We start from the raw sequence: 25,563 nt of genomic DNA on the forward strand, positions 1-25,563 counted from the left end.
AAAGGCTTAAAACCAGCTTTCTCTGTGTGCTATGTATGGTAATGTGATGTATCTAACCAGGTCACACAGATCTCATTGCTGGCACCCACTGTGATTATAAGTCCACAGCCCCACTATCAGTATTTAGTCTTTTTTTTTCTCAGGAGTGGGAGCCAAAACCAGGTGAGGAACAATCAAAGAAAAGGTATAATAGAAACAAGTCACCAATTCTGCATTTATCACCCACTCCTGAGAAAAAATACTGACCAAATACTGATTGTGGGGCTGTGGCCTAAAGTCTCAGGTCACACGGCCGTATATTCTCTCATCCGAGAGGATTGGGCACAATATGCAAATGACACTCTGATCAGTGTCAGCATAGTGTGTAGGAACACACTAAGGAGAAGATGGAGAACAACATTTCTCCATCTTCTCCATTGTGTCAGTGCACGGAAATCGGACTGCACTCAGATGTCATCCGCGCGCAGTCTGATGATTTCCACGCACTCTTGGACATGCTGAGATTATTTTTCCTTCGACAGGCTCTGTCCAGGGTAAAGATCGGACATGTGCGCGGCCCCATAGATGGGGGGAGAGGTCACGGGGGGGGGCGCCATTCATTTACACTCTTCTGCCATGTATCTGCGGCACACACCGCCATCTTTCCCCACCGACGTCGTGGTGGTGGTCTAGCTTCCGCCCTATGCTGCACCAAAGATCAAGCCGGTTATATGCTTGTGGCCCCGTGGTGGTAGTAAGGTGCGCGCTCCACTACATCCACATTCACACAACTATTCTGCCCTGTGCGGTAATTTTAGAGTCGCAAATTGGGTCTCCAAGTTGCAAATTATTTGCATTGGCGTCTATGTGGACGAAGTCGTGTGTGTTGTGCGACCAAGCGATAGTTATCATTAGATGCGATTTTGCAGTACGACCAAAGTTGAAAGGGGTTAATAATAACATGCAAATAAGCGGTAATGTCAGCAATGGCGGAGCCCTGTACCGGGGCTGTACCGGGGCCAGCCCGGGTCACTGCCCCCCGGTCACTACCGGCGGAAACTACAGCCCCGCCCACTACTCCTCTCTTTGACAGTTTCTAGTGGGCGTGGACAAACAAGGGATGGGCGCCAACGCTGATTGGCTAGCGCCGATCCCCAGTCCCCGCCCCTCGCTCTCCCCGCCCGTTGCTGTGGTGACGCAGTAGGCCGGCTGCTGTGCGGCTCTGCGGGGAGGTCGCTAGTATTCAACATGGCGGCGCGGGAGGAAGGGGAACGCGGCGGGGCTGTGCTCCATTAACTACCGGATTGTGTCACCGGAACGGGGAATATTCCTACTGAGGAGCGCTGGGAGATAGAAGCGGCCCCACTTCCGGCTGAAGAACTTAACTTTACGTCAGCTGTGCTTTACGACACCTTCTAGGTGCTCACGTAACTCCCTACCGGGCCCCAGGTCTCCTGCAGCGAGAGGGGGTGAATATTCGGGCCTATCCCCGGGGGCAGGGCCGTCTCCCAGCTGCTGTGGGTGCGGAGGATGCCGCCCGGTCCGCAGCCCTGAGCCCCGGCCTCTCCCCCCACCTGTCAGAGTATGGCAGCCGCTGGATGTGACCTGCTGTAATCGCCGGGCCCTGGGGCCCCCACACTGCAGCCTCAGCTGGTGCACGATCTGGATGTGGGCACAGGGTGGGCATCACATTCCTAGCGATGGATTAGGGGGTCTTTCTATGGGACCAGTATGGGGCATTGGCTGTGGACCTGGAAGGATAGTTTACAGACTGAGCCCGAGCGGTCCCTCTAATCCTCAATGTCTTACGATTTGGTGAGAATTATCTCCGCAGACGTCCGGAAGTTTCCAGCCGCTGGTGCTCTGGATTAGGAATATTTTTCTTTTTTTTTTTTCTTCCCCTTTTTCCTTTTATTATCGTCCAGATGCCTTCAGCCTTTGCGATCTTCACTTGCCGTCCAAATTCCCACCCTTTCCAGGAGCGCCATGTCTACCTGGACGAACCGGTCAAGATTGGGCGCTCGGTGGCCCGCTGCCGGCCGGCGCAGAACAATGCCACCTTCGACTGCAAGGTGCTGTCCAGGAATCATGCGCTGGTCTGGTTCGATCACAAGACTGGCAAGGTAAATGAATGGATCCGGATCGGCTCTGGAGATTTCTCATGGTGTTCCTCCAAGGTCTATTATGGAGGAGAAGGGATTGGGTTTCCTTAAAATGGAAATGTATGTACGTTTGTGATGGTATAGGCTTACACGTCCAGCTGCTCCCACCCGAATTGCTGAAGGCCTTGTGTATAAATAGTAGGGGGCATGCATCAATGTTGGGGGTCTATTTTCCAACCTGGAATTTATACATTGGACTTATGCCTCAATACTGAGCCTGGAGATGACATGGTGGCGGCCATGCATTGGTATGAATGCCCAACGTCTTCCTTTAATTATGGAGTATTGTGAATATTGGGTACCATGTATCAATATTGGGGGCCGACCTGAGATGTTGCGTAGAGGCAGGAGGGGGGTGTGGATCGATGATATCCTGGAGCCTAGGGTTATAAAAGTGGGGGCTATATCAGTACATCCTTTATTAATAGGTGATTTATAAGGCTGCGTTCACATCTACAATAATATCAGCCGTAGGAACGGGAAACCGAAAATATCAGAATGCCAGATCTATCGCGTGATGGACATCAGTGGCGCCCGATGGACCTCATTGTGATCCGTTGGGTTCCACATTATGGAGTCTGCTTTTTTTTACTGCTTGTATAGATGTGGGGGCACATGTCGAGAACATCGCCCCTTGTACATATTGACAATGGCATTGGCCAAGAATATGCAAATCGAGGCAAAGTTATCAATACTATTTCCAGGTGACTTTAGTGGGGGGCTCATATGTATGAATGTCTCACAGCTGAGAGTATAAAACGTGGGGGACACGTATAAATGTCATCCAGCCTTCACTATGGGGGGCATGAATGGCAATTGGTCGTGAGTATACATAGCGGGGGGGGGGGGCTTCTATGGATGTCACTCAGCATAGAGCACAAATGGGGGGGGGGCTTGTATGTACAGTATGATTGTCACTCAGCCTAGAGCACAAATGGGGGACACGCATACATAGCAAGGGGCTATATATAATAAATAGAGTATATAATAAATGGTTACTTGAACTGCAGTACAGGTAAGCGGGGTCACAAATCACCAGATCCTTTTCTCTATGTCCTCGGCTGAGGTGGGCCGTGCTTTCTCCGGATCTGGTAGGAGCTTGATTCTTCAGGTCATAAACTTCCTTCTTATTGACACTCAGTAATGGACTCTTGTGACAAAGGAGCTGAACTAGAAGGTGACTCACCTGTGCTCAGAGCTGCTCTACCTATGTATGTGGGGTAATCCTAGGGTGGACAAACCACCCGTCACTGAGATCTCACCTGGATGTGACCTCATGTGGATGATCTGGGTCAGTCATGACTTTACCTTGTCCTTGTTGTAAATCCGAAGTTCACTGACTCACAAGGATCATCATGTATATCCTGATGATTCCAGTTCACCTGTTCCACTTTTTGGCAATGTTCACCTACGGCCATTTAAATGAGCCTTTTTTTTTTTTTTGGAAGATTTCCCGCTGTCTGGAATATTTATTGCAACTTTTTATAGATCTCAGCTCCTCCATCTTCAAGGCTGAGATGAGATTTGTCCCGTCTACTGGTTGTAGTTATAGACGTCTTACGATCTTTGTTCTATTGATTGGGAAGGGTCCACAGCAGCCAGACCCCCATAGATCAGAGATTGGTAGCTTATTCTATAACATGCCCCTTTATTAATAAATCACTTGCTGATATTAATCCACTGTCTGTGAATTTGTCTTAGTCTATCCCATGTAAAAGTAGAGACCAGCCTAAAAAAACCCCTTTCGTTAAATCTAACTTGCTGATTCATGTGAACTGGTAACAGGTTCCTCCGCTCGTTCCTGTACATGTGCCGGAAGTGCAGAACTGCAGCAGGTGAGGTTATCCACCGTGTAAAGCAAGCACAGTTTATATTACGGGACCGCTGGAGGCGCTGCGGGGAAAAAAAGACTTTTAAAGAATAATGTCTGACTTTTTTTGGCCTAGCTGTGTCACTCCCCTACCCCCCCCTCGCCGTGGCACTACATAGGGAACTGAAAGTTGCTCGCTTACAGGTGTTGTGCCACGTCTTCTTTTATATGGAAATGGTTTTATAAGCTGATGACATGTCGCAGCATAAATTTATTTTTTGATCCATGTGCAAAACGGATGCCGTACTTAGGAATACCCCCTTTAAGTTGCTATCTCCAAGATCCTATGCAGGTGTAAACATATTAGCAAGTGCCTCCAAGTAGAAATGTAGTATAGTTCTCCTGATTAGCTATGTTGCTTACTCCATGTGCAGGGCATTGCAGTAGCGTAGGTATCCATGGTTACGACCACTAACAGCTAGCTAACTCATGTAACCATGGATGCCTAAGCTACTGCAATGCCCTGGGGTAAGCGACATAGGTTATCAGGAGAACTATACTACATTTCTAATTGGAGGTATTTGCTAATATTATTACTACTACCCCCACTACTTATTGGGATAGGATCTTGGAGATGGAAATACTGGACTAGTACAGATGACTCTTTGTATACTGTCGGTGTCTGTGTGGGAAAAAAGTAGCTACTAACAATTTTTTTTTGGATGAGACTCGCCCCTAGACCTCAATATGTTTTTATTTTTTTTATTTTAATAAATGGGTGCCTCATGGACCCTATCCTCCTTCATACATTTTTTTTTGTTAATATATCTATTGCATAGATCACATAGCAAACTGAATTGGCCATTATATATTTTATTTTTAATCGTGACTGTTAAAAAAAAAAAAAAAAAACTGATGTAAAAAATGGAAATATGGATGGTGTACGGATCACCATGCAGATGAAGAATCATCCGTTTCGCACCCTCATCTGGCCCCAGCCTTGTGCTTGGTACATATGTTTTAAAAAGACTGGTGTTGTTGTACAGAGACTATTTTGCTCATCCAAAGCCGGGTAGAAACAGGACCAGTTTCTGATCACCATACATGGACAACCCCTTCTTTACTGCCCCCCAAATAAAATAAGGAAAGCTGCACTGGGCCGGCGCTGATACAGTGATGTCTGCACCAGGTTGTCCAGGGCTTACATCACATAATAATCAGCTGCCACTGCTATTTCACCTGACATAAGTGTCGTATAAGTGCCTGCGGACCTGGTGCCAACATTGCTGGATCAGTGCCGATGTGAGAGGTGAGTACATTTATTTTTTTTTAAACTTTGGATTAAAAGGAATCCGTTAGCAGATTTTTGCTATGTAATCTGAGATCAGCATGAAGTAGGGGCTAAGACCCTGATTCCAGTGAAGTATCACTTATTGGGCTGCTTGCTGTCATTTTGATACAGTCCCATTTTTCTCTTGTGCAGATCTAGCAGTTCTCTGAATGCTGAGCTCTGTATAATCCTGTCAACACCACGGAGTGGCAGCTTTCTGCCTATGCACAATCAGTGGTGGCGGTGTGGTTGGACCACCTAGTCCCGTCATGATAATCTTCTGCTCATAAAACACTGACTTTATTGCAACAGCAACACACAGCCTAGTAAGTGACACATCATTGGAATGAGGGTCTCTGCCCCTTCGTCATACTCTTCTCAGATTACATAGCAAAAACCTGCTGAAATATTCCCTTTAAGAAGTGGTTGTCCAAGTAGTGAACTAACTTTTTCACTTTTGTTAAGAACATTACCACTTAAGGTGCGTTTACACCCAAAAAACACTGCGTGGAATACAGCCGCGTTTCCGTACAAGTCTGCAGCACAAATTGACTTTAATTCTGCAGCGTCGCTCCGTGTCTGCTGCCGGTTCTCCTTTGCGGCGTGTGGATGAGATTTTGAGGTCTCCTCCCTGCTGTGTAAACCATTACGTCCCGATTGATTACAATGTGAATACCAAGAAGTTGACTTAAGTTCCACTTTATTCTCCGGTGATGAAGTCTCCCCGGATAGGTAGTGTATAAATGAGATGACTAGTGGGGCATGTTCTCTCCATAGTATAAACAGCCTGACTACTCCACATCGTGACTGATCGGATGAACCTCGTCCTGTTTATATCCCGTCCACATCCTCCGCTGGAGCAGATTTGTCCCGTGCGGTGGTTTACTTCCCTCTACATATTGCAAAGCCCATAACCTTATGGAAAAAAAAAATGTTTCTGTACTTACATAGTTAATATCCTGCAGCTGCACCCTTGGATACAGATGACATGATCTTCCCTTCTTCATCATACTTAGCAGATTTTCTCAGAATACATTGTTCTGTATCTCCTAGAGCAACAAGATCATGATCACCAGAGCTGTGTTATTTCACTTTGGTGGGGTCCTCCTTGGAATACTTAGAGGGCGTTCCTCCTATTTTTTTTTTTTTTTTGGAGCTTCTCTGCAGATAATGTCAATTGCCTCAAAGGAGAGATCCAGTGTATTCTGCAGGCAGTATGCGCACACTTAAGTCTCTGTCACCTGTGAAGTTGCCGTTTCGATCATACTTGTATGAAATCTCATAATAAGGGAAATAAGTTCCCTTCAACCCTTAAGGGCATATAACAGCTGATACCTGCAGCTCGGACCAGGTGCAGCATGTTTTGCTCAGAAACGCTGCGGCATTTCAGAGAACGATACATTTAAATCCCAGCTGGGACTAGTCATAGGTGCTGGTCCCTAGCAGCTTCTCGCCGCCCTGCTTCTGCTGAGTGACAGGTCTCTCCCTGTACACACACGGATTTTCCAAGCACCTAGCTTATATCGGCAGACCCAGTTGTCTGTCCAGGACTTCTGATCAGAGTACGGTTCACGGATGTACGGCCATCTTTAAGAGTGACTGAAGTCCTAGGCTCTCTCCCTATGATAGGCACTTCTATGGTTACTATAGGATGTTGCTTTTGTTCCTTGAGAGTTGTCATAGGGACATTATATACACTGCTCAAAAAAATAAAGGGAACACTCAAATAACACATCCTAGATCTGAATGAATGAAATATTCTCATTGAATACTTTGTTCTGTATACAGTTGAATGTGCTGACAACAAAATCACACAAAAATCATCAATGGAAATCACATTTATTAACCAATGGAGGCCTGGATTTGGAGTCACCCCCAAAATTAAAGTTGAAAAACACACTATAGGCTGATCCAACTTTGATGTAATGTCCTTAAAACAAGTCAAAATGAGGCTGAGTATTGTGTGTGGCCTCCACGTGCCTGTATGACCTCCCTACAACGCCTGGGCATGCTCCTGATGAGGTTGTGGATGGTCTCCTGTGGGATCTCCTCCCAGACCTGGACTAAAGCATCCGCCAACTCCTGGACGGTCTGTGGTGCAACGTGACGTTGGTGGATGGAGCGAGACATGATGTCCCAGATGTGCTCAATCGGATTCAGTCACCTCTGGCGAGCACATGGAGGGCTGTGCGACCCTCCAAAGAAATGCCACCCCACACCATTACTGACCCACTGCCAAACCAGTCATGCTGAAGGATGTTGCAGGCAGCAGATCGCTCTCCACGGCGACTGTCACGTCTGTCACATGTGCTCAGTGTGAACCTGCTTTCATCTGTGAAGAGCACAGGGCGCCAGTGGTGACTTTGCCAATCCTGGTGTTCTGTGGCAAATGGCCAGCGTCCTGCCCTGTGTTGGGCTGTGAGCACAACCCCCATCTGTGGATATCGGGCCCTCATACCACCCTCATGGAATCGGTTTCTAGCCGTTTGTGCAGACACATGCACATTTGTGGCCTGCTGGAGGTCATTTTGCAGGGCTCTGGTGGTGCTCCTGTTCCTCCTTGCACAAAGGCGGAGGTAGCGGTCCTGCTGCTGGGTTGTTGCCCTCCTATGGCCCCCTCCACGTCTCCTGGTGTACTGGACTGTCTCCTGGTAGCGCCTCCAGCCCCTGAACACTACGCTGACAGACACAGAAAACCTTCTTGCCACAGCTCGCACTGATGTGCCATCCTGGATGAGCTGCACTACCTGAGCAACTTCTGTGGGTTGCAGAGTCCGTCTCATGCTACCAAGAGTGTGAAAGCACAACCAACATTGAAAAGTGACCAAAACATCAGCCAGAAAGCATTGGTACTGAGATGTGGTCTGTGGTCCCCACCTGCAGAACCACTCCTTTATTGAGGGTGTCTTGATAATTGCCAATAATTTCCATCTATTGTCTATTCCATTTGCACAACAGCATGTGAAATTGATTGTCAATCAGTGTTGCTTCCTAAGTGGACAGTTTGATTTCACAGAAGTTTGATTTACTTGGAGTTATATTCTGTTGTTTAAGTGTTCCCTTTATTTTTTTGAGCAGTGTAGATACAAACCCTATCTGCAGCTACTAATGACACTGATTGTGTGCTCGCCGATTTTATACTTTGAGGGACCCCTTACTGTGGAAAGTTAGTGGTAGTGATGCATGACATTGGTTGCACATGCTCAGTACTGTCCATTCACACAGCGGACTGTGGGGTTCCTGTTCTCATGATCTTAGATGATAAAAGGATCGTGAGGATTGACTATTTATGTTTTCGGGACAAGCTATTTAAAAAAGGGTTTAAAGGGAATGTGTCATTAGAAAATGAGATACTGCATTACATTTTTTTTTTATTGTATTTCTTTAAGCATTTTTTTTTTATATGTATTTCTTCATATCACTGTGTATTTTTTTTTATACTGACCACTAGGGCTATTCTAGGCATTCTTATCTGTTATTTCAGGTAATGCACATGTACATTAGCAGCAATAGACTCAGGCCCTATCTTTTGCTTTAATGCATCTAATGAGCGCGTGCAGAGGTGATCGTGAAGGGAGGGGCGAGCAGGTTCAGCTGGGACATTGCATATTGTGGATAGTGGATCCTGCCTTATTAGCTGTGTATAGAGGTTTTATCAGTCATTGTACAGGAGGAGGAGGAGGTGAGCTGTGACATCACCTATTGTGAATAGTGGATCCTGTGTTATTAGCTGTGTATAGAGGTGTTATCATTTATTGTAAACCTGCCTGTGACTATAATGAGCCTGCTGAAAAGTCTTATGTATAAAAGAATCTAAAATTGCCCCAATGGCCAGGGTGGAAATTGCAAAAAAAAAAAGCCAATTTTTTTTTTTTAAACTAACTTTAAAGCGAAAGCGATAATTTAATCAAGAGGTAGTTCTCCGATGATCTATGGTCATCTATGCTAAGGATCAGATCATAACCCTTTTAAACTTTTGTATAGAATTGAAAAAATACGTTCCCAGTATATACACCTTGGTTGACGTAGTCATTGTATTGTTGGGAGTTGTAGTTCTGATTCTTCAGTCCTGTGAGGTCCTACGCCTTCTGGTAATGCTGTAATTTTGCCTGACACTAATGCCGTGTGATTTTTGATTTGTTTGTGACGGATTATCAGGGTCTCACCCGGCATCTGGTGTTGTCATTTTACTGGAGATCTTCATACAGATGCAGAATAAGATGCACAGGAACGTAATGTAGCAGAAATGCGCAGTGACTGCTGCTTGCTGGTCTTATCTCAGTGGACGCGGTAGTTGTACATGTGATATTCTGCAGTTTGTACTGATCTGAACTTACACTACGTCTTATTCCTGGATCTCCTGGCTACTTGGGATCAGGCTGCGCTGTGCTGACACACACTCCTGCCGTCTTAGCTGATCTCCTGTTATGCATTTGACACCTAGGGTTCTTCTTTCTAACATGCAATTTATAATTCTTTGCCAGGGAACCTGTCACCTCTTCTCAATCACCCAAAATCCACACATTAGTTTTGGGAATACATCTTTTGGTTCTCATTATCCTTCCCAGACAGAGATTTGTTTGTTTTTGTGCACCATATGTACAGTCATGGCAGTAAGTGTTGGCACCCTTGAAATTGTCCCATAAAATTATTGCAATTACACATGTTTTTTTTCTTTCGTATGTGTGTTGCAACAACACAAAAAAAAAACTGAGGGGAAAAAAAAGGAAAATTGGATATAATTTCGCAGAAAACCCTAAAATGGGCTGGACAAAATTGTTGGCACGTTTTCAAAATTGTGGGTAAACAACTTTGTTTCAAGCATGTGATGCCCGATCAAACTCACTTGTGGCAAGTAACAGGTGTGGGCAATATGAATATCACACCGGAAACCAGATAAAAAAGGGAGAAGTTGACCCATCCCTTGCATTTTGTGTCTGTGTGTGCCACACTAAGCGAGGAGAAGAGAACTGTCTGAGGACTTGAAAACCAAAATTGTTGAAAAATATCAACAATCTCAAGGTTACAAGTCCATCTCCAGAGATCTTAATGTTCCTTTGTCTACAATGCGCAACATAAGACGTTTACAACCCATGGCACTGTAGCTAATCTCCCTGGACGTGGACGTCAGAGAAAAATTGATGAAAGGTTGCAACGCAGGATAGTCCGGATGGTGGATAAGCAGCCCCAACAAGTTCCAAAGAAATTCAAGCTGTCCTGCAGACTGAGGGTGGATCAGTGTCAGCACAAACTCTCCAACATTTGATGAAATTAAACACTATGGCTTAAAAAGGCAAGACTGCAGTTTGCCAAAATCCTTCTAGTAAATTGTCTTGTGGACAGATAAGACCAAGGTAGAGCTTTTTAGTAAAGCACATTATTCTACTGTTTACCAAAAATGGAATGAGGTCTACAAAGAAAAGAATACAGTACCTACAGTCAAACATGGTGGAGGTTCAAAGACGTTTTGGGGTTGCTTTGCTGCCTCTGGCACTGGGTGCCTTGACTGTGTGCAAGGTATCATGAAATCTGAAGACTACCAACGGATTTTGGGTCGCAATGTAGTGCCCAGGGTCAGAAAGCTGGGATTTTGTCCTAGGTCATGGGTCTTCCAGCAGGACAATGACCCCAAACATACTTAAAAAAGCCCCCAGAAATGGATGGAAATAAAGCTCTAGAGAATTCTGAAGTGGCAGCAATGAGTCCGGATCTAAATCCCTTTGATCACCTGTGGAGAGATCTTAAAATTGCTGTTGGGAGAAGGCGCCTTCAAATATGAGAGATCTGGAGCAGTTTGCAAAAGAAGAGTGATCCAAAATTCCAGTTGAGGGGTGTAAGAAGCTTGGTGATGGTTATAGGAAGCTATTGATTGCAGTTATTTATTCCAAAGGGCGTGCAACCAAATATTAAGCTGAGAGGTACCAACACTTAGACTGTGACTGTACATGAGCTGATATCATTACAAAAGAGGTGGCATGTTAACTTTAAGGACTGCTTGTCTCAAAAAGCAAATCATTAGACTCTGTACCAATGTCCTGGGAAATTCACCTTAATTCTTCTGCTGGGACAACCACTGATCAGCTGTGATGTGTGGTGAGCCCTGGCATGGTAACCCTTGCTACTCTGGCCAGGTAGAAATGAGGTTCCCAGAAGGGTATAATTAAAAAAAAAAAAAAAGTGGTCTAAACTGGACAGTCCATTTAAAGAGTATTTCTGGGTATATAAAAAAAAAAAAGCTAGAAAAACCCTGAATGGAACGGAAATGCTCCTGTTTGGTCTCCTTTCCATTCATTGTCTATGGGACTCCTAGAGAAAGCCAAGCGCTGTCCTCAGCTTTTTCCTACAGTCCCATAGACTATGAATAGAGCAGATGCCGAGCATGCGCACCGCTGCTCCATTGAAGACGGATAGGACTGCTCTTGGCGTTCTTGAGCCTCTTGCTCTGGACTCGAGGGTTCCAGTGGTCAGACCGTTTTTTTTTTTGAGATTATCCATTCGAATTTTGTAACTTTTTTTTTTTTCTCCCTCCAAAATTTTCCTCCTTACTGTAATTTGTGTTAATGTTGCTGCTGTTGTTCACATTTGTTTGACCTAGTTCCCAGAAAAATGAAAGCTTGTGCTCCAAGGCAAGTTCTCATGTTTTACAGTTACTGCCCTACATAAGACAGATTATATTTACTAATTATTCTCACACTGACTAAATTGTCCATCAAACTAAGGTTTCTTTTACATCCTGAAGAGCTAGCTTAGGAGATGGTGCCAAAAATGGCGGACAGAATGGTACCTGATGTACCCTATCAAGGCCAATGAGGTTTGTTGGGCGCGCTGGTGTCCCACACTTTAGATAACTGTCAGCCAAACGCACCATTGAAAGGCGGCTATCTCCTAATCAGTTCATTAGAGGGAAGATATGTGACTACTTGTGCTGGCTATAATCTTGAAGGAAATTGTTTTATCTCCTTCTATAACTTGTAGAAAGCCCTTCAGGATCTATCAAGATCTTCATGGTCACCTTTGGGCCTAGTGTTCTTGTCTTGATCTTCTTATTCCAGTTGCTTCGGCATGTACGATAATTTTGGTTTTTTTCAGTGGTGTCACAGGGGAAATCCTTGAGGCGCAGATGTTTCACCAACCACTGTGGCCACTCCTTGGTCATTTATGAGTTTCTGAAGATAAAAATCCTTTTGTGGTGGGTTCCAGGAACTTATAAATTAAGGTGGATTATTGGCAATTTCTGTATCTCATGTTGGCACTTAATTTGTGGTTTTCATCTGTACACTCTCTCACTTTTTGTCTTCTTAAAGGGAGGGTAAATGCAGAACATTATGGGCAAGTTTGAGATTTTAAAATCTACAGCATGCCAAGAAATATGCCTTGATTCATTGTGTATTTTTTTTTCTTGCTGAAAGAGGGTATAAGATGACTAAGATGTAAGGATTCCCGAACACCTGAAGAAGCTCATTGTAGAGCTGAAACGTCGCTCACTACGTAGAGTAAATAAACCTGACTTGGATTCAGACTTTAGGACCCTAGTGCTGTCGTATGCTTGAAAATTTGCTAGTGGTGCCATATTTTCTGTGTTTGCCATTGATGTTGCTCACAGTTTTTGTTGGGCTCCTAAAAAGTCATGCTTTCATTTTTATTGTGGGGGAGTAAATTGACACTTGCACCTCTGCTTAAAGGTACTCTCCAGAACTTGGGTGTTGAACTCCTACCTTTAGGTCATCAAGATCAGATTGGTGGATGTCCAAGGAGGGTGGGTGTTGAGGATGTCCAAGGAGGGTGGGTGTCGAGGATGTCCAAGGAGGGTGGGTGTCGAGGATGTCCAAGGAGGGTGGGTGTCGAGGATGTCCAAGGAGGGTGGGTGTTGAGGATGTCCAAGGAGGGTGGGTGTTGAGGATGTCCAAGGAGGGTGGGTGTTGAGGATGTCCAAGGAGGGTGGGTGTTGAGGATGTCCATGGAGGGTGGGTGTTGAGGATGTCCATGGAGGGTGGGTGTTGAGGATGTCCATGGAGGGTGGGTGTTGAGGATGTCCATGGAGGGTGGGTGTTGAGGATGTCCAAGGAGGACTAAACTTTTCTTCCCGGGGGCTTCATTGAGTTCTTGTTCACAGTTGCCCTGGCTTGCACAAATTTTGGCAAGTGCTGACCTCAGCATCGGGGGTACAGCCTACAAAACTTGACTTATTGAAAATGCTTTGTCCCAGTCTTCTACCGATCACAATTTCGTCCTTGTCAGCGTCGCTCAGATCTTTACACTTTCCCATTGATCCACACGTCCACCTCAAGCGCTGACTGCTCACATGCTTCTAAATATATCCCACCCTTGATAGGCGCCACTGTCATTAGATAATCAATATTCACTTCACCCGTCAGTGGTTTTAATGTTACCTGCATCATCATTTCCTCACCGGTAGATTATGTAGCTGTCATGGTGCATGCAGGGCACATTTCTAACTTCCTGCTGGGCCTGTGTTAACACACAGCAGCCAATCAGTGGTAGGGGAAACTATAGAGGAGGAGCCTGAACCAATGATGAGTCAGGGGGTGTGTCTCAGACTACCTTAGACTTTCTGTTGCTTCTGAATCTAAAACAGTAGTCACATATCACAGCTCTCTGAATGGAGCTGAGCTAAGAGGCAGCCAAGCAGCAAAAACGGAGGAAAATAAATATCAGACAATCATCACCTGTATGTACAGACCTTTATATCATTGTTGACAGGCAGAATGGGCAGTCACTTAAAGTCCTGATAGGACTATTGGAGGATCTGTATGATGCCCTATTATCGTCAGGCTGCTTTCATGTTATTTTGTAAGTGATGGTTAATAAGTAATGTATTTTTTTATTTTTTTTCTAGCGAGGTCCTGGTATAAACCTATACCACGTGCCTTGTATTTTTGTATTTTGTAACACCCCTCTCCGATCCGTTCAGAGTACGTTCTCCATCATGTGTCACCCGGTGCTCGTCAGTGTTTGAGATGAGATAACTGCAGTGCTCCTCGACATGATGATATCCTGGTGGGAGGGGGGGATGTGGGAAGGAGGTGGGCGCTTCTTCTGCGTCTATAAGGTACAGGCAGCTGTAAAGAATTTTTTTTTTTTTTTTCTGCAGGAAATTGCAGGATCTTGTTCTGTCATCCATGTTTTTCCATATCGGCGACGAGCTGTTCTGGATTACAGTGTAAAGCCACAGAGACCTGACTCGCTGGCTCTCCTCCCTGTCCCGGGGTCATTGCCGGCTGCTGCCTCTGTGCTCCACTTACGTTGTCAGAGCCCAGTCTTTTTTCTTTTGTGCCTGCCTACATCAGAAAGGCTATTCTTCAATTAAGTGTAACCGTGGCTCTAAAAGGCTGGTGCTAATGGCCTCGGTGGGGTCTGGGGTGTTTTTTTTTTTTTTTTTTTTTTTTTTAAAGCTCTTGTACATGTTTAGCTGGTGACTTCTTCATAGTAATGGAGTTAAAGGGCTGGATGAAGTAATGTAAAAGATTGTAGCCAGAGTAGACTCCCAGCATACGTCGGCCCTTGGGCAGTAGTCACTATGGGCACCTTGATTGCAGTTGGGAAATACTAGAGAATTAAAAAATGGCTGAATCAAAACCTGAGTGTGTATATACACTACCGTTCAAAAGTTTGGGGTCACCCAGACAATTTTGTGTTTTCTAGCTGTTAATTTGCTGAGGTAATCTTGAGAAATTTCCCCCCATACTTCCTGAAGCCCGTCCCACAAGTTGGATTGGCTTGATGGGCACTTTTTGCGTACCATACGGTCAAGCTGCTCCCACAAGAGCTCAATGGGCTTGAGAGCTGGTGAGTGCGCTGGCCACTCCATTACAGATAGAATACCAGCTGCCTGCTTCTTCCCTAAATAGTTCATGCATAATTTGGAGGCGTGCTTTGGGTCATTGTCCTGTTGTAGGATGAAATTGGCTCCAATCTAGCACTGTCCACAGGGTATGGCATGGTGTTGCAAAATGGAGTGATAGCCTTCCTTATTCAAAATCCCATTACCCTTGTAGAAATCTCCCACTTTTCCAGCACCAAAGCAACCCCAGACCATCACATTACCTCCACCATGCTTGACAGATGGCGTCAGGCACTCTTCCAGCATCTTTTCAGTTGTTCTGCGTCTCACGAATGTTGTTCTGTGTGATCCAAACACTTCAAAACTTTGGTTCGTCTGTCCATAAAACTTTTTTCCAATCTTCCTCTGTCCAATGTCTGTGTTCTTTTGCCCATATTAATCTTTTCTTTTTATTAGCCGGTCTCAGATATGGCTTTTTGTTTGCCACTTTGCCTCGAAGGCCAGCATCCCGGAGTCGCCTCTTCACTGTAGATGGTGACACTGGCGTTTTGCGTGTACTATTTAATGAAGCTTCCAGTTGAGGAGCTGTGAGGCGTCGATTTCTCAAACTAGAGACTCTAATGTCCTTGTCTTGTTGCTCAGTTGTGCAGTGGGGCCTCCCACTTCTCTTTCTACTCTGGTTAGAGCCTGTTTGTGCTCTCCTCTGAAGGGAGTAGTACACACCGTTGTAGGAAATCTTCAGTTTCTTGGCAACTTCTCGCATGGAATAGTCTTCATTTCTAAGAACAAGAATAGACTGTCGAGTTTCACACGAAAGTTCTCTTTTTGGCCATTTTGAGAGTTTCATAGAACAAACAAATGTAATGCTCCAGATAATCAACTAGCTCAAAGGAAGGTCAATTTTATAGCTTCTCAAATCAGCCAAACTGTTTTCAGCTGGGCTAACATACTCGTGAAAGGGTTTTCTAAACATCCATTAGCCTTCTTACACGGTTAGAAAACACAATGTACCATTAAAACACTGGAGTGGTGGTTGTTGGAAATGGGCCTCTATACTCCTATGTAGATATTCCAATAAAAACAAGGCGTTTGCAGCTAGAATAGTCATTTACCACATTAACCATGTATAGGGTGTATTTCTGATTCATTTAATGTTAGCTTCATTGAAAAAAATGTGCTTTTCTTTCAAAAATAATGACATTTCTAAATGACCCCAAACTTTTGAACGGTACACTGAGACCACTGGCCATTCTTAAAGGGGTTATCCAGCGCTGCTTACTTCTGCATCGGGAGATAGGGGTGCCGATGACTTTACGACCTAACATACTTTAAAACGAGCGGTAGGTATTGTGCGCATGTAAAAATACCTGCTGATCTCGTCAATTGCAGGGGGTTAAAGTAATCGGAAGCTCGGATCCTTTAAAGGGGTTCACCACTTAGTATCCTCTTTCTGGGGAATCTTCGAGATAAGGGGAAACCTAGCGTTAAATGGTATTCCCATCTCCAAGTTCCTATCCCAATATGTAGTAGGTGTAATAATATTAGCAAGTGCGTCTAATTAGAGATGTAGTATAGTTCTTCTGATTCATTATCTCACTTGCCACTTGTGCAGGGCATTGCAGTAGCTTAGGTATCCATGGTTACTACCAATAACTCACTGTGTGAGTGGTCATAACCATGAATAGCTAAGCTACTGCCGTGCCTTGCACATGGGGTAAGCGACATAGCTTATCAGAAGAACTATACTACATTTCTAATTGGAGATATTTGCTAATATTATTATTACTACACCTATTACATATTGGGATAGGATCTTGGAGATGGGCTTAGGTAGTAGCTTAGGTATCCATGGTTACGATCACTCATATAACAGCTTTTAGTGGTTGAAACCATGGATACCTAAGCTACTGCAAGGCCCTTCACATGTGATAAGTGAGCTAGTGAATCAGAAGATCCATACTACATTTCTATTTGGAGGTACTTGCTAATATTATTATTACACCTACTTCAAACTGGGATAGGATCCTGAGATGGGAATACCCCTTTTTAAATGTTCAGTTTCCCTGCAGCGCCACCACAGGAGAAATTAAGCATTACACTGTGCCAATTAATCAGTGAGCTGGCTGTGTTATATAGGACAGGTCCCCCAGATTGTGAGATGATCTTTGCAGCGAATCCCCATTCAGCATTTTTGGGATTGAGGACAGTCGTAGTATTGACCTATTAGGGGTATATGATGGACCGCCGTTCCTCTAAGGCTATGTTCACATGTTCAGGCATATCTGACATGCATTTCTTAACGATCTGCAGCAGATTCCCATGGCAAAGCCTGATTTCTTTTGCTGCGGACGTGCCAGATGATCCTCACGTAGATCAGCCCTTTTGTCATTCAAAGGGATTAATTGGCAGATTTTCCATGTGAAATCTACACAATGAACGAGCCATGGCTTTTGAAATCTGCAGCGCGATTGTTCTGTTTTTATAGTTCATCACCACTAATGTACTTGCATTACCACAAAAGTAAGCGGTCTCTTAAGCGTGTGAACAGGGCCTTAGTGCAGATGCCGCCTGTGACCCCTGGAGTCTCTTCCCTGCTGCAGTGAGTGGAGATGTGTCCAGGATTAGTGCTGACCGCACATGCCCAGCTATTTGCAGCCAATATACCCGTGTGTGTCCTCAAAATGCTTCCTCCTTCCATGGTTCGTACTGATCATCCTGAAATCAAGAATTAAGAGCATCTACCGCGGTTATATGGAGATTAGCGGCCATAAGATGATTCTCCATAAGCTCATCTGAGAAAGACGGCACATGGCCAGCCCCAGCGTATACAAGAACGAACATGGAGGTTAATGGGGCAGTAGAAGTCAGTGTTACCCAATGGGCATAGTCCTTAATCACATGAGTGAATACCACCTTACCATACAAAATTAGGGCATTTTTATGGGATCGAAAAACATGGCTGCCTTCTGCAATGGAGAGCGATCTGTCCACGGCTTGTTTAATATTGCAGGCCAACTCCATTCATGTGAATGAGGCTAAAATGCAATACCACGTTCAACCAGTGGGCAGGTGTGGCACTGTTTTGGGGAAGAAAGCAGACATTTTTTTGTCTAATCATTGGTAACCCCTTTTGAAGAGATTTATTCCTTTGATTTATTAAATTTATACTTTCTTCCAGTATATTTTTATATTAATGCCTCATGCTTTTCAAGATCTCTCTGCTTGTCAGATATTCCTGTCTCCTAAATGGGTACATGGATGAAATATCGCTAGGATGTGCCATCACCTTATGATCATTGTTGGCCTGGCCAATGAGATCCTACTCATCCTGAGACTTAAAGGGGTATTCCAATCTCCAAGATCTTACCCCAGTATGTAGTTGGTATAATAATATTAGCAAATATCTCCAATTAGAAATGTAGTATAGTTCTGATGATTAGCCATGTTGCTTAACCCATGTGCAGGGCATTGCAGTAGCTTGGGTATCCATGGTTACGATTACTAGCAACTAAATAACTGCCACTATATGAGTGGTGGTAACCATGGATATGTAAGCTACTGCAATGCCCTGCATATGGGGTAAGTTGTCAGTGAATCAGGAAAACTATACTACATTTCTAATTGGAGGGATTTGCTATAATATTATTATTACACATATTGGGATAGGATCTTGAAGTGGGAATACCCCTTCTGCAGCTCAGAAGATAACAAGGGTCTCGCAGCACCGATATCATGCATGACTACTGTTAACCAGAAAAATAGTCATGACCACTTTACCAGGTAAGCGTTTATTCACACCCAGTTTCCAAAAGACCCCCATACACGTTCAATTAATGGAGACAAAATTCACTGATGTCGGAGCTCCCGGACAACTGTCTAATTTGTATGGGAGACTCTCAGGCTTCCCTTAGCAGATGATAACCGGGCAGAGAAGGATTGGGCATGTTAAATCAATATGCCCGATCCTTGGCTCTCTCCCCACTGGAAACACATGAACGTTCAGCCGTGTATTATTGTGTAAATGGGATGGGGAGAGATGAATGTCTAGCTGACCTTTCTGGTGTATGGAGAGCTTACGTTGCTCTTTAAATAGTCAATGGACAAATGGCGGAAGGCGTCGGATCTGCTGCACTATAGCATGACGCCTCAAACGGGCAAAAAAAATGACAGTAATGCCTGTCCGTGACTATATGTGACGTGTCACTTACACGGTGCGAGGATTTGGGGACAATCTAGTGTAGGGCTTGTAATCGCTAAGAATGAGGCGCTTAGGTGGTGTTTTCAGCGCCGGCTCCTTATGCTTTTAGGCTTGTCAAACTGTCTTTTATGTGACAAATGTGATCTGTCAGTGTGTGAAGTCAGGCTTTGTGCCGGCTGTATTAATCCTTAACCATTACAGTGCTGGAATAGCTATACTGTACAGAGATGTGTATTCGGCAGCATCCGCTCCCCCCTCCTGTTATCCACAAGTTGGGTGCAGAGTTCTTTCACTCGTGAGCACTTTTTAAAAGGGGGTTGTCCATTGACAATAAGTCATCTATCCACAGGATGGCGGGTAACTTGTTTAATAGGGGTTTCACCGCTGGGCCAGGCACTGATCTGCAGAAGGATTAACTTTCATCCCTGGTCAGATGGAGCAGCTGTACACCTGCCCGCCTCTGCTGTTACATTTATTCTGAATGGGGCTACTCTGCCTTTCCGGCAGCCCCATAGACAATGAATGCAGCAGAGGTCGGGCATTTGACCTGCCGCTCCATTTTGTGATAGAGATAAAAGTTCCCAGTCAGGGATAAAAAAAATTAAATAAAATCACCACTCCCATTTGTGGGACACCCACTATCCGAAAAAGATCACCTATCATATGGTTTGAAACATCACTCTTTTAAAGGGAATCTATCAGCAGCTTTTTGCTATTTAATCTGGGAGCAGCATAATGTAGGGGCAGAGACCCTGATTCCAGCAATGTGTCACTTAATAGGCTGTGTGCTGTAGTTTCAGTACAATCAGCTTTTTATCAGCAGGAGATTATCACTAGGGAACTAGTTGTCTTGTGCTCTTGTAGCCCTGCCCCCACCACTGACTGGCTGCTTGCTGACAGTGTACAGAGGAAGCAGCCAATCAGAGGTGTGGGCGGGGTTATACGTAGCTCCGCATTCTGAGCACTGCTAGATCTACAACAGAAAATATATTTTATATGTTTACTATCAAATAGGGGGCTTATCTGGCAAACTGCTTCTCACAGAGACCCCTCTAGTGACGGACATGTCATTTAGAAGCGTAGCCTCTCTGAGGGCCTGTTGATATATAGGGGGTGTTAACGTCCTTTGTGATTGATGTATCATCCCTTTAAACTGTAGAACACCCCCTCCCCCTCATAAATGTATATATTTTTTTTTTTGTTAAAGGGATTCGGTCAGGTTGAAAATAGTGTCTGATTTGCAGGCCTGATATTACAGCGTGAAGAACTGATCTGATTATTTGACATTTTTGCTGGAAAAGTTTTAGTAAAACTTGTGTTTTTATTCATTGAAATCCCAGGTGTCTGCATGAGTCCAGTGGGTGGTCCTATCCTGTGAGTGACAGATATATCAGCATGCCCAGTCACTGAGTAGGACCGCCCACCGGACTCATGCATACAAATACCAGGGATTTAAATGAATAAGATACAATTTCTACTGATTTCTTTTTTTCCAACCTAACCTATATATTCTTCCGCTCAGCCTCTCCTTGTCTGCACCGTGCTGTACACAGATCGGACGGCAGGTACAATGTGACTGGTCCCTTTTAATATCTTTGTACCTTGTCGGCTCCGATTTGTGAAGTTCCTATGAGATCACGGCTCCGTCCTCCGCTTTCTCCGATCTTCTAGGTGGATTAATGGAGTCCTGCAGTCCGGAGCGTTAGCCAAGTGATTAGATCACCGGCAGCGCTGGGACTGTTTCCTCTTCTGCTTCACAGGCAGAAAAATCCTCCTGTTTATTCACATGATTTCATTCTACCTCGTTTCCAAGTGCAGAGGTTTCACCAATTTTGTTTCCTAATTTCCCCCGGAGACCAACCGGCCTGTGGTCATTACTCACGTGCGCAGGGCTACAAGTTCAGACCCTAGTCTTGTGCCTTACTGTCGTCTGCTTGGCTGCTGTCCTCATTACTTAAACTTTTTTTTTTTTTTTGGAGTAGCTTGATATCTGAGCTCTTAAAATAAATAAATTAAAAAAATAATAATCAAATAAATTTTTTTTATATATGATATATTTTTTAGAATAAAAAATGGCCCTTTATGGGAAAGCCAACACTGTTCCTAAATGGCGACCCTGCTCATTGATGCCATCTTGCAAATCCACGTTAATTTTTTTTCTAAATAATTATTTAGGTCAGATAATCCGAGATGATTTGCACGACTGCCATGAAGCATACGAATATCATATATTAGATAGCCACCGGCCAAACGGCTATCTCTCTCGATGCCTCCGTCAACACTGAGCGATCATGTGTTTCTATGCTCTCCAAGTTCTGCAGAACGAAGGGATCGGGTGACTTAGGCTTTGTTCACAAATCATGTTTTTTTTCAGCGTTTTTTGCTGCAGATTTTTATGCAAATTTTCAGTTGCCTTTTGCAGCACCAGCAAAGTCTGAGAAACCAGAATTCTCTGTTCACACTCCAATCCCCCAGATGATGTCGGAGGAGTCAAAAGGGTCTGATAATTATTAGATCGTCGACCAATCCCAGCAAAAACAAAGCAAGCAGGCCCAGCCCATCAGTTATTTTATCAGGTATTAAAAGGGTTTTCTGTTTGGACCACCTTTACTTGCTGGACAAGCTGATCCCAAGTGGCCGTCCTGCCGGCGGAGACCCACAACGATCATCAGTGATCTAAACACTAGATGAAAGCCGGCAGATTATTTGGTTCCTATGGGGGTCTTCCATCACCCCAGTAGCTTTTTCTTCATTTGAAAACACGTACGATCAGCCGAGCCGAATGCTCAAGTATTGAGAGAGCGTGTATGGCCGGCTTAGGTACAGCGCCACCAAAGGGGAAATTTGGGATTACACAGTGCCCAATCAAATTTTTTTCAGCTGGCGGTGAAATATAGGATGGGTCACATGAGAGAGAGAAGCTTAGGGTGGCTCTCCTAGTACTGCCCACCGTTTCTTGATGGCGCACCTGACTCTCCCTGACATCTCCTACACTTCATGTGACCACTGCAGCCAATCACTGGCCTCCGTATTCTTTAATGCCAGTGATTGGTAAACAGTGACGTCTGTAGCCAAGGTGAACGGGAGTATCGGGGGTACGACTCTGTATTGTTGGGGGTTTCCTAGTCTGATCCCGTACCCTCGGTGCTCACAGTCGCCCCCACCTCTTTGGAGGTAGTGACTGTGTAATGTGATGTCTTGCAGCGCTGTGTGAGTCTCTTCATGTGACAGCAGGTTGTTGCTACATGCACACACAGTAAATTTCAGCATTTCCTCCGGATGACACCGAGAATTTCTCCTTTAAGTACAATCTTGGTCCTGCGTTGCCGCATTCGACATTAGGAGCTTGTTGTCCCATTCCCAAGGCGAGCTCTGCTTAAACAAAGTACGGTAAAGTTCTTCGGCGTCCATCGCTCTCACTATACGTTTTGCACGGTTTGGAGAAGGCTTTCACAATCTGTGACTTTCCAAGTGGTGCAAAACTACAGTTCCCAGCATGCTTTGATAGCCTGCATCTATTAGGGCATGTTGGGAGCTGTAGTTTTGCAACAGACACATAATGTAACCACTGCAGGGCCAGTTTGGTGCATTGTATGTGGAAGTAGATAAAATCCTTAGTCACATGGCAGCATTACGTAATAAGGGCTCCTTGGCCAAAACTTTTCCCATCACTTTTTTTTTTTTTAAATGCAATGTATTGGGTTAAAAATGAGTTTCCATGTAGGATTAAGTAACGTGGCTAATAGTATGCATATTACTACACTTCTAAGAAATTGATATGGATGACCTTGGGTACTTCGCTGGCACGATCCTTGTTTTAGCAACCATACATCGCTGGTGTGGGCAGGGTGCCAGTATGTTGGTCATGTGTCCTAAGCTGACAGCGTGCAGAGGGGGTCCTGGTCTTCTGTGAAATGCAAGGGGGGATTTGATGGTGTTTGGCTTATTTGGTTGTAGTGTCAGTGACTAGTTGTGTGCAGGATTACATGGTGTGTGGTGTCACTTGGTAATAAAAAAAAATACCATTGTCCACTCTTAAAGTAGCAGGTTTTACTTGTATATGGCAGCATAGGTTTTTTTTATTAAATGGTTTGTCCCCTTTCAGAAAAATGTTGCTTTTTAAGATGGCACGCGCAGCTGACTTCTGGGATTTGGCTGCAGCCATGTCGTCACCACTGCAGCCAATCAGAGGCTGAGGCACTGCCACAGACCCTGTGCTGGACCTGGGGAGGCGAAGTAAAGTCTTTGTTTGTTTGTTCTTTGTGTTTTACAACTAACTCAGCTGGCAGCCAAATTTTTTTTCGAAAGGGGCAACCCCTTTAAACAATATATAGAGGCTCTCGGATATGCCTTGAGTATAACAATCTGTATTATTTGCCAACTTGACTTATTCTTCCTCATTATATTTGTTATCATGCCTCTCCGTTTGTAGAGGATGGAATTAGTATCACTCTGCAGTTTGCCTGCCTGCCTTCTGCTTGTGATGGGTTTCTCCCTGTGAACTGTTGAGAGCAGTAGGCAATGAGAGTAGTGTTTATAGGGAACACGGAGCACAATTTTCAAGATCTCTGCTTGCCGTCATGATATAGAAAATGTCATATAGTTGCAGGTTATTACAATGTGTCTATGTTGGTCATCCTCTCTGATCTACCCACAAGCCCTTCCCATCTTTACTCTAGACTAGGGATGCACAACCTGTGGCTTGCACTGCCATCATAATCATTCTTGTCCGTGTTTGGTGGCTGCTCACATGCTTTTTCCATGTCCTAGTGAGGAGTAGATGAGGCGGCCATTCAGGGGTCTTCATTGTGTGTTCATGGGAGTAGTAAAATACTGTTTCAGAAATTGGATACCTAAACTACTGCAATGCCCTGCACATGGGGTAAGCGACATAGCTTATCATTAGAACTATATTACATTTCTAATTGGAGGTATTTGCTAATATTATTACATCTGCTACATATTAGTAGAGGATCTTGGAGATGGGAATACTCCTTTAAGGGTTGTTAATCAATAACAGAGCAGAGAACTTTAATTCTGTGAAGAGTTTAAAGTACAAAAGGCTTCATGTATCAGGACCGTCTCACTAATCTTATGTGAAACTGTATTAGGACTGAATGGAAATTGCAAAAGTTTCCAAAAAAATGCAGCACGGTGACATTTCTTCAGATTCCCAGGGCGCTCTTATTGTTCTGTCGTCTTGTCGTCTCGCTGCTCTTTATAGGTTTCATCTTCACAGTGCCGCTCGTTGTGTGGCCCTCGCCGAATACTTGCAGAAACTTGATCTGTTCTCGTCCTTTGTCTTTACAGACTCTGCAGGACACATGCAACAATAAAACTGTTTGACGTATGGGAAGCCTGACATCGATAGTGTGTAGTACTGTGAAAATACATTTTTACCCCCCCGCTAAATAAAAACATGGCACCCCATTCATTAAGACTGTCGTTGTGGACGCCGGTTTTTGTAAAAGGGCATGGTGGGGTAAGATGTCTATCCTTATTAAGAGGTGTACTCCACTTAAGGGGATGTCCGGTTTTCTGATCAGTCTGCAGTCACAGTGACTGGGGCGTACTGAATCCTCATAGCTTGCGCACCGCACACAGTCAGGATTTTCCAGTCTCACTGGTGAGAGCGGACGGTCACGTGACTGCAAGTATGTGATTTGCTTACATGCGGTCACATACCGCTTAGGTGTACTCTGCCTCAATTAACACAAGTGAATTGAACGAGACTACGCACGTGTGGCCAGAACTATGCAATTCGCAAACTTGAGGTCACGTGACCCAGCGCTGGACCTGGGGAGGTTAAGTAAAGTCTTGTTTGCTTCGTCTTTGTATTTTACAGCTAACTCAGCCAGCAGCCAAAAGTTTTTCGAAAGGGACAACCCCCTTTAAATGATATGTAGAAGCTTTTGGGTATGTCTCGGGCATACCAATGTCTTTATTTGCCATCTTGACTTCTTCCTCATTATATTTCCTATCATGCCTTTGCAGAGGATGGAATTCTTATCGCTCTGCAGTTTCAGCCTGTTTCCCTGCCTTCTGCTTGTGATGGGTTTCTCACTGTGAAGTTTTGAAAGCAGCAGGTATTGAGAGCAGTGTAAAGCTGCTGTTCATCGGGAACACTGAGGGCACCATTTGCTGCTGACTCTGGAAAATCCTGACAGTGTGTGGGGTGCGCCTGCTGTAAGAATTCAGAAGTCTGCAGTCACCATAGTGACTGCAGACGTTTATTAGATGATCGGACAACCTTTATAATGAATTAGCCTCTTCTTATCACTG

The 25,563-nt window shown here is 44.5% G+C and overlaps 1 protein-coding gene across 4 annotated transcripts in view; it reads left to right on the top strand.

Annotated features, from left to right (window-relative positions):
* The first annotated feature begins 1,203 nt into the window (after positions 1-1,203).
* SLMAP (sarcolemma associated protein) overlaps positions 1,204-25,563 on the top strand; it is a 119,152-nt gene continuing 94,792 nt past the window's right edge. For 2 of the 4 annotated variants that reach the window (XM_073644619.1, XM_073644621.1), the window contains exon 1: positions 1,204-2,102. In XM_073644619.1, the coding sequence (XP_073500720.1) occupies positions 1,905-2,102 (198 nt within the window). In that variant the 5' untranslated portion in view covers positions 1,204-1,904. The remainder of the gene's footprint in view (positions 2,103-25,563) is intronic. The other 2 variants (XM_073644620.1, XM_073644625.1) reach the window with 1 other exon arrangement.

This window comes from Phyllobates terribilis, unplaced genomic scaffold (genome assembly GCF_046119375.1).
Source record: "Phyllobates terribilis strain yellow unplaced genomic scaffold, ASM4611937v1 Scaffold_8__6_contigs__length_399053987, whole genome shotgun sequence".
NCBI classification, from domain to species: Eukaryota; Metazoa; Chordata; class Amphibia; order Anura; family Dendrobatidae; genus Phyllobates; species Phyllobates terribilis.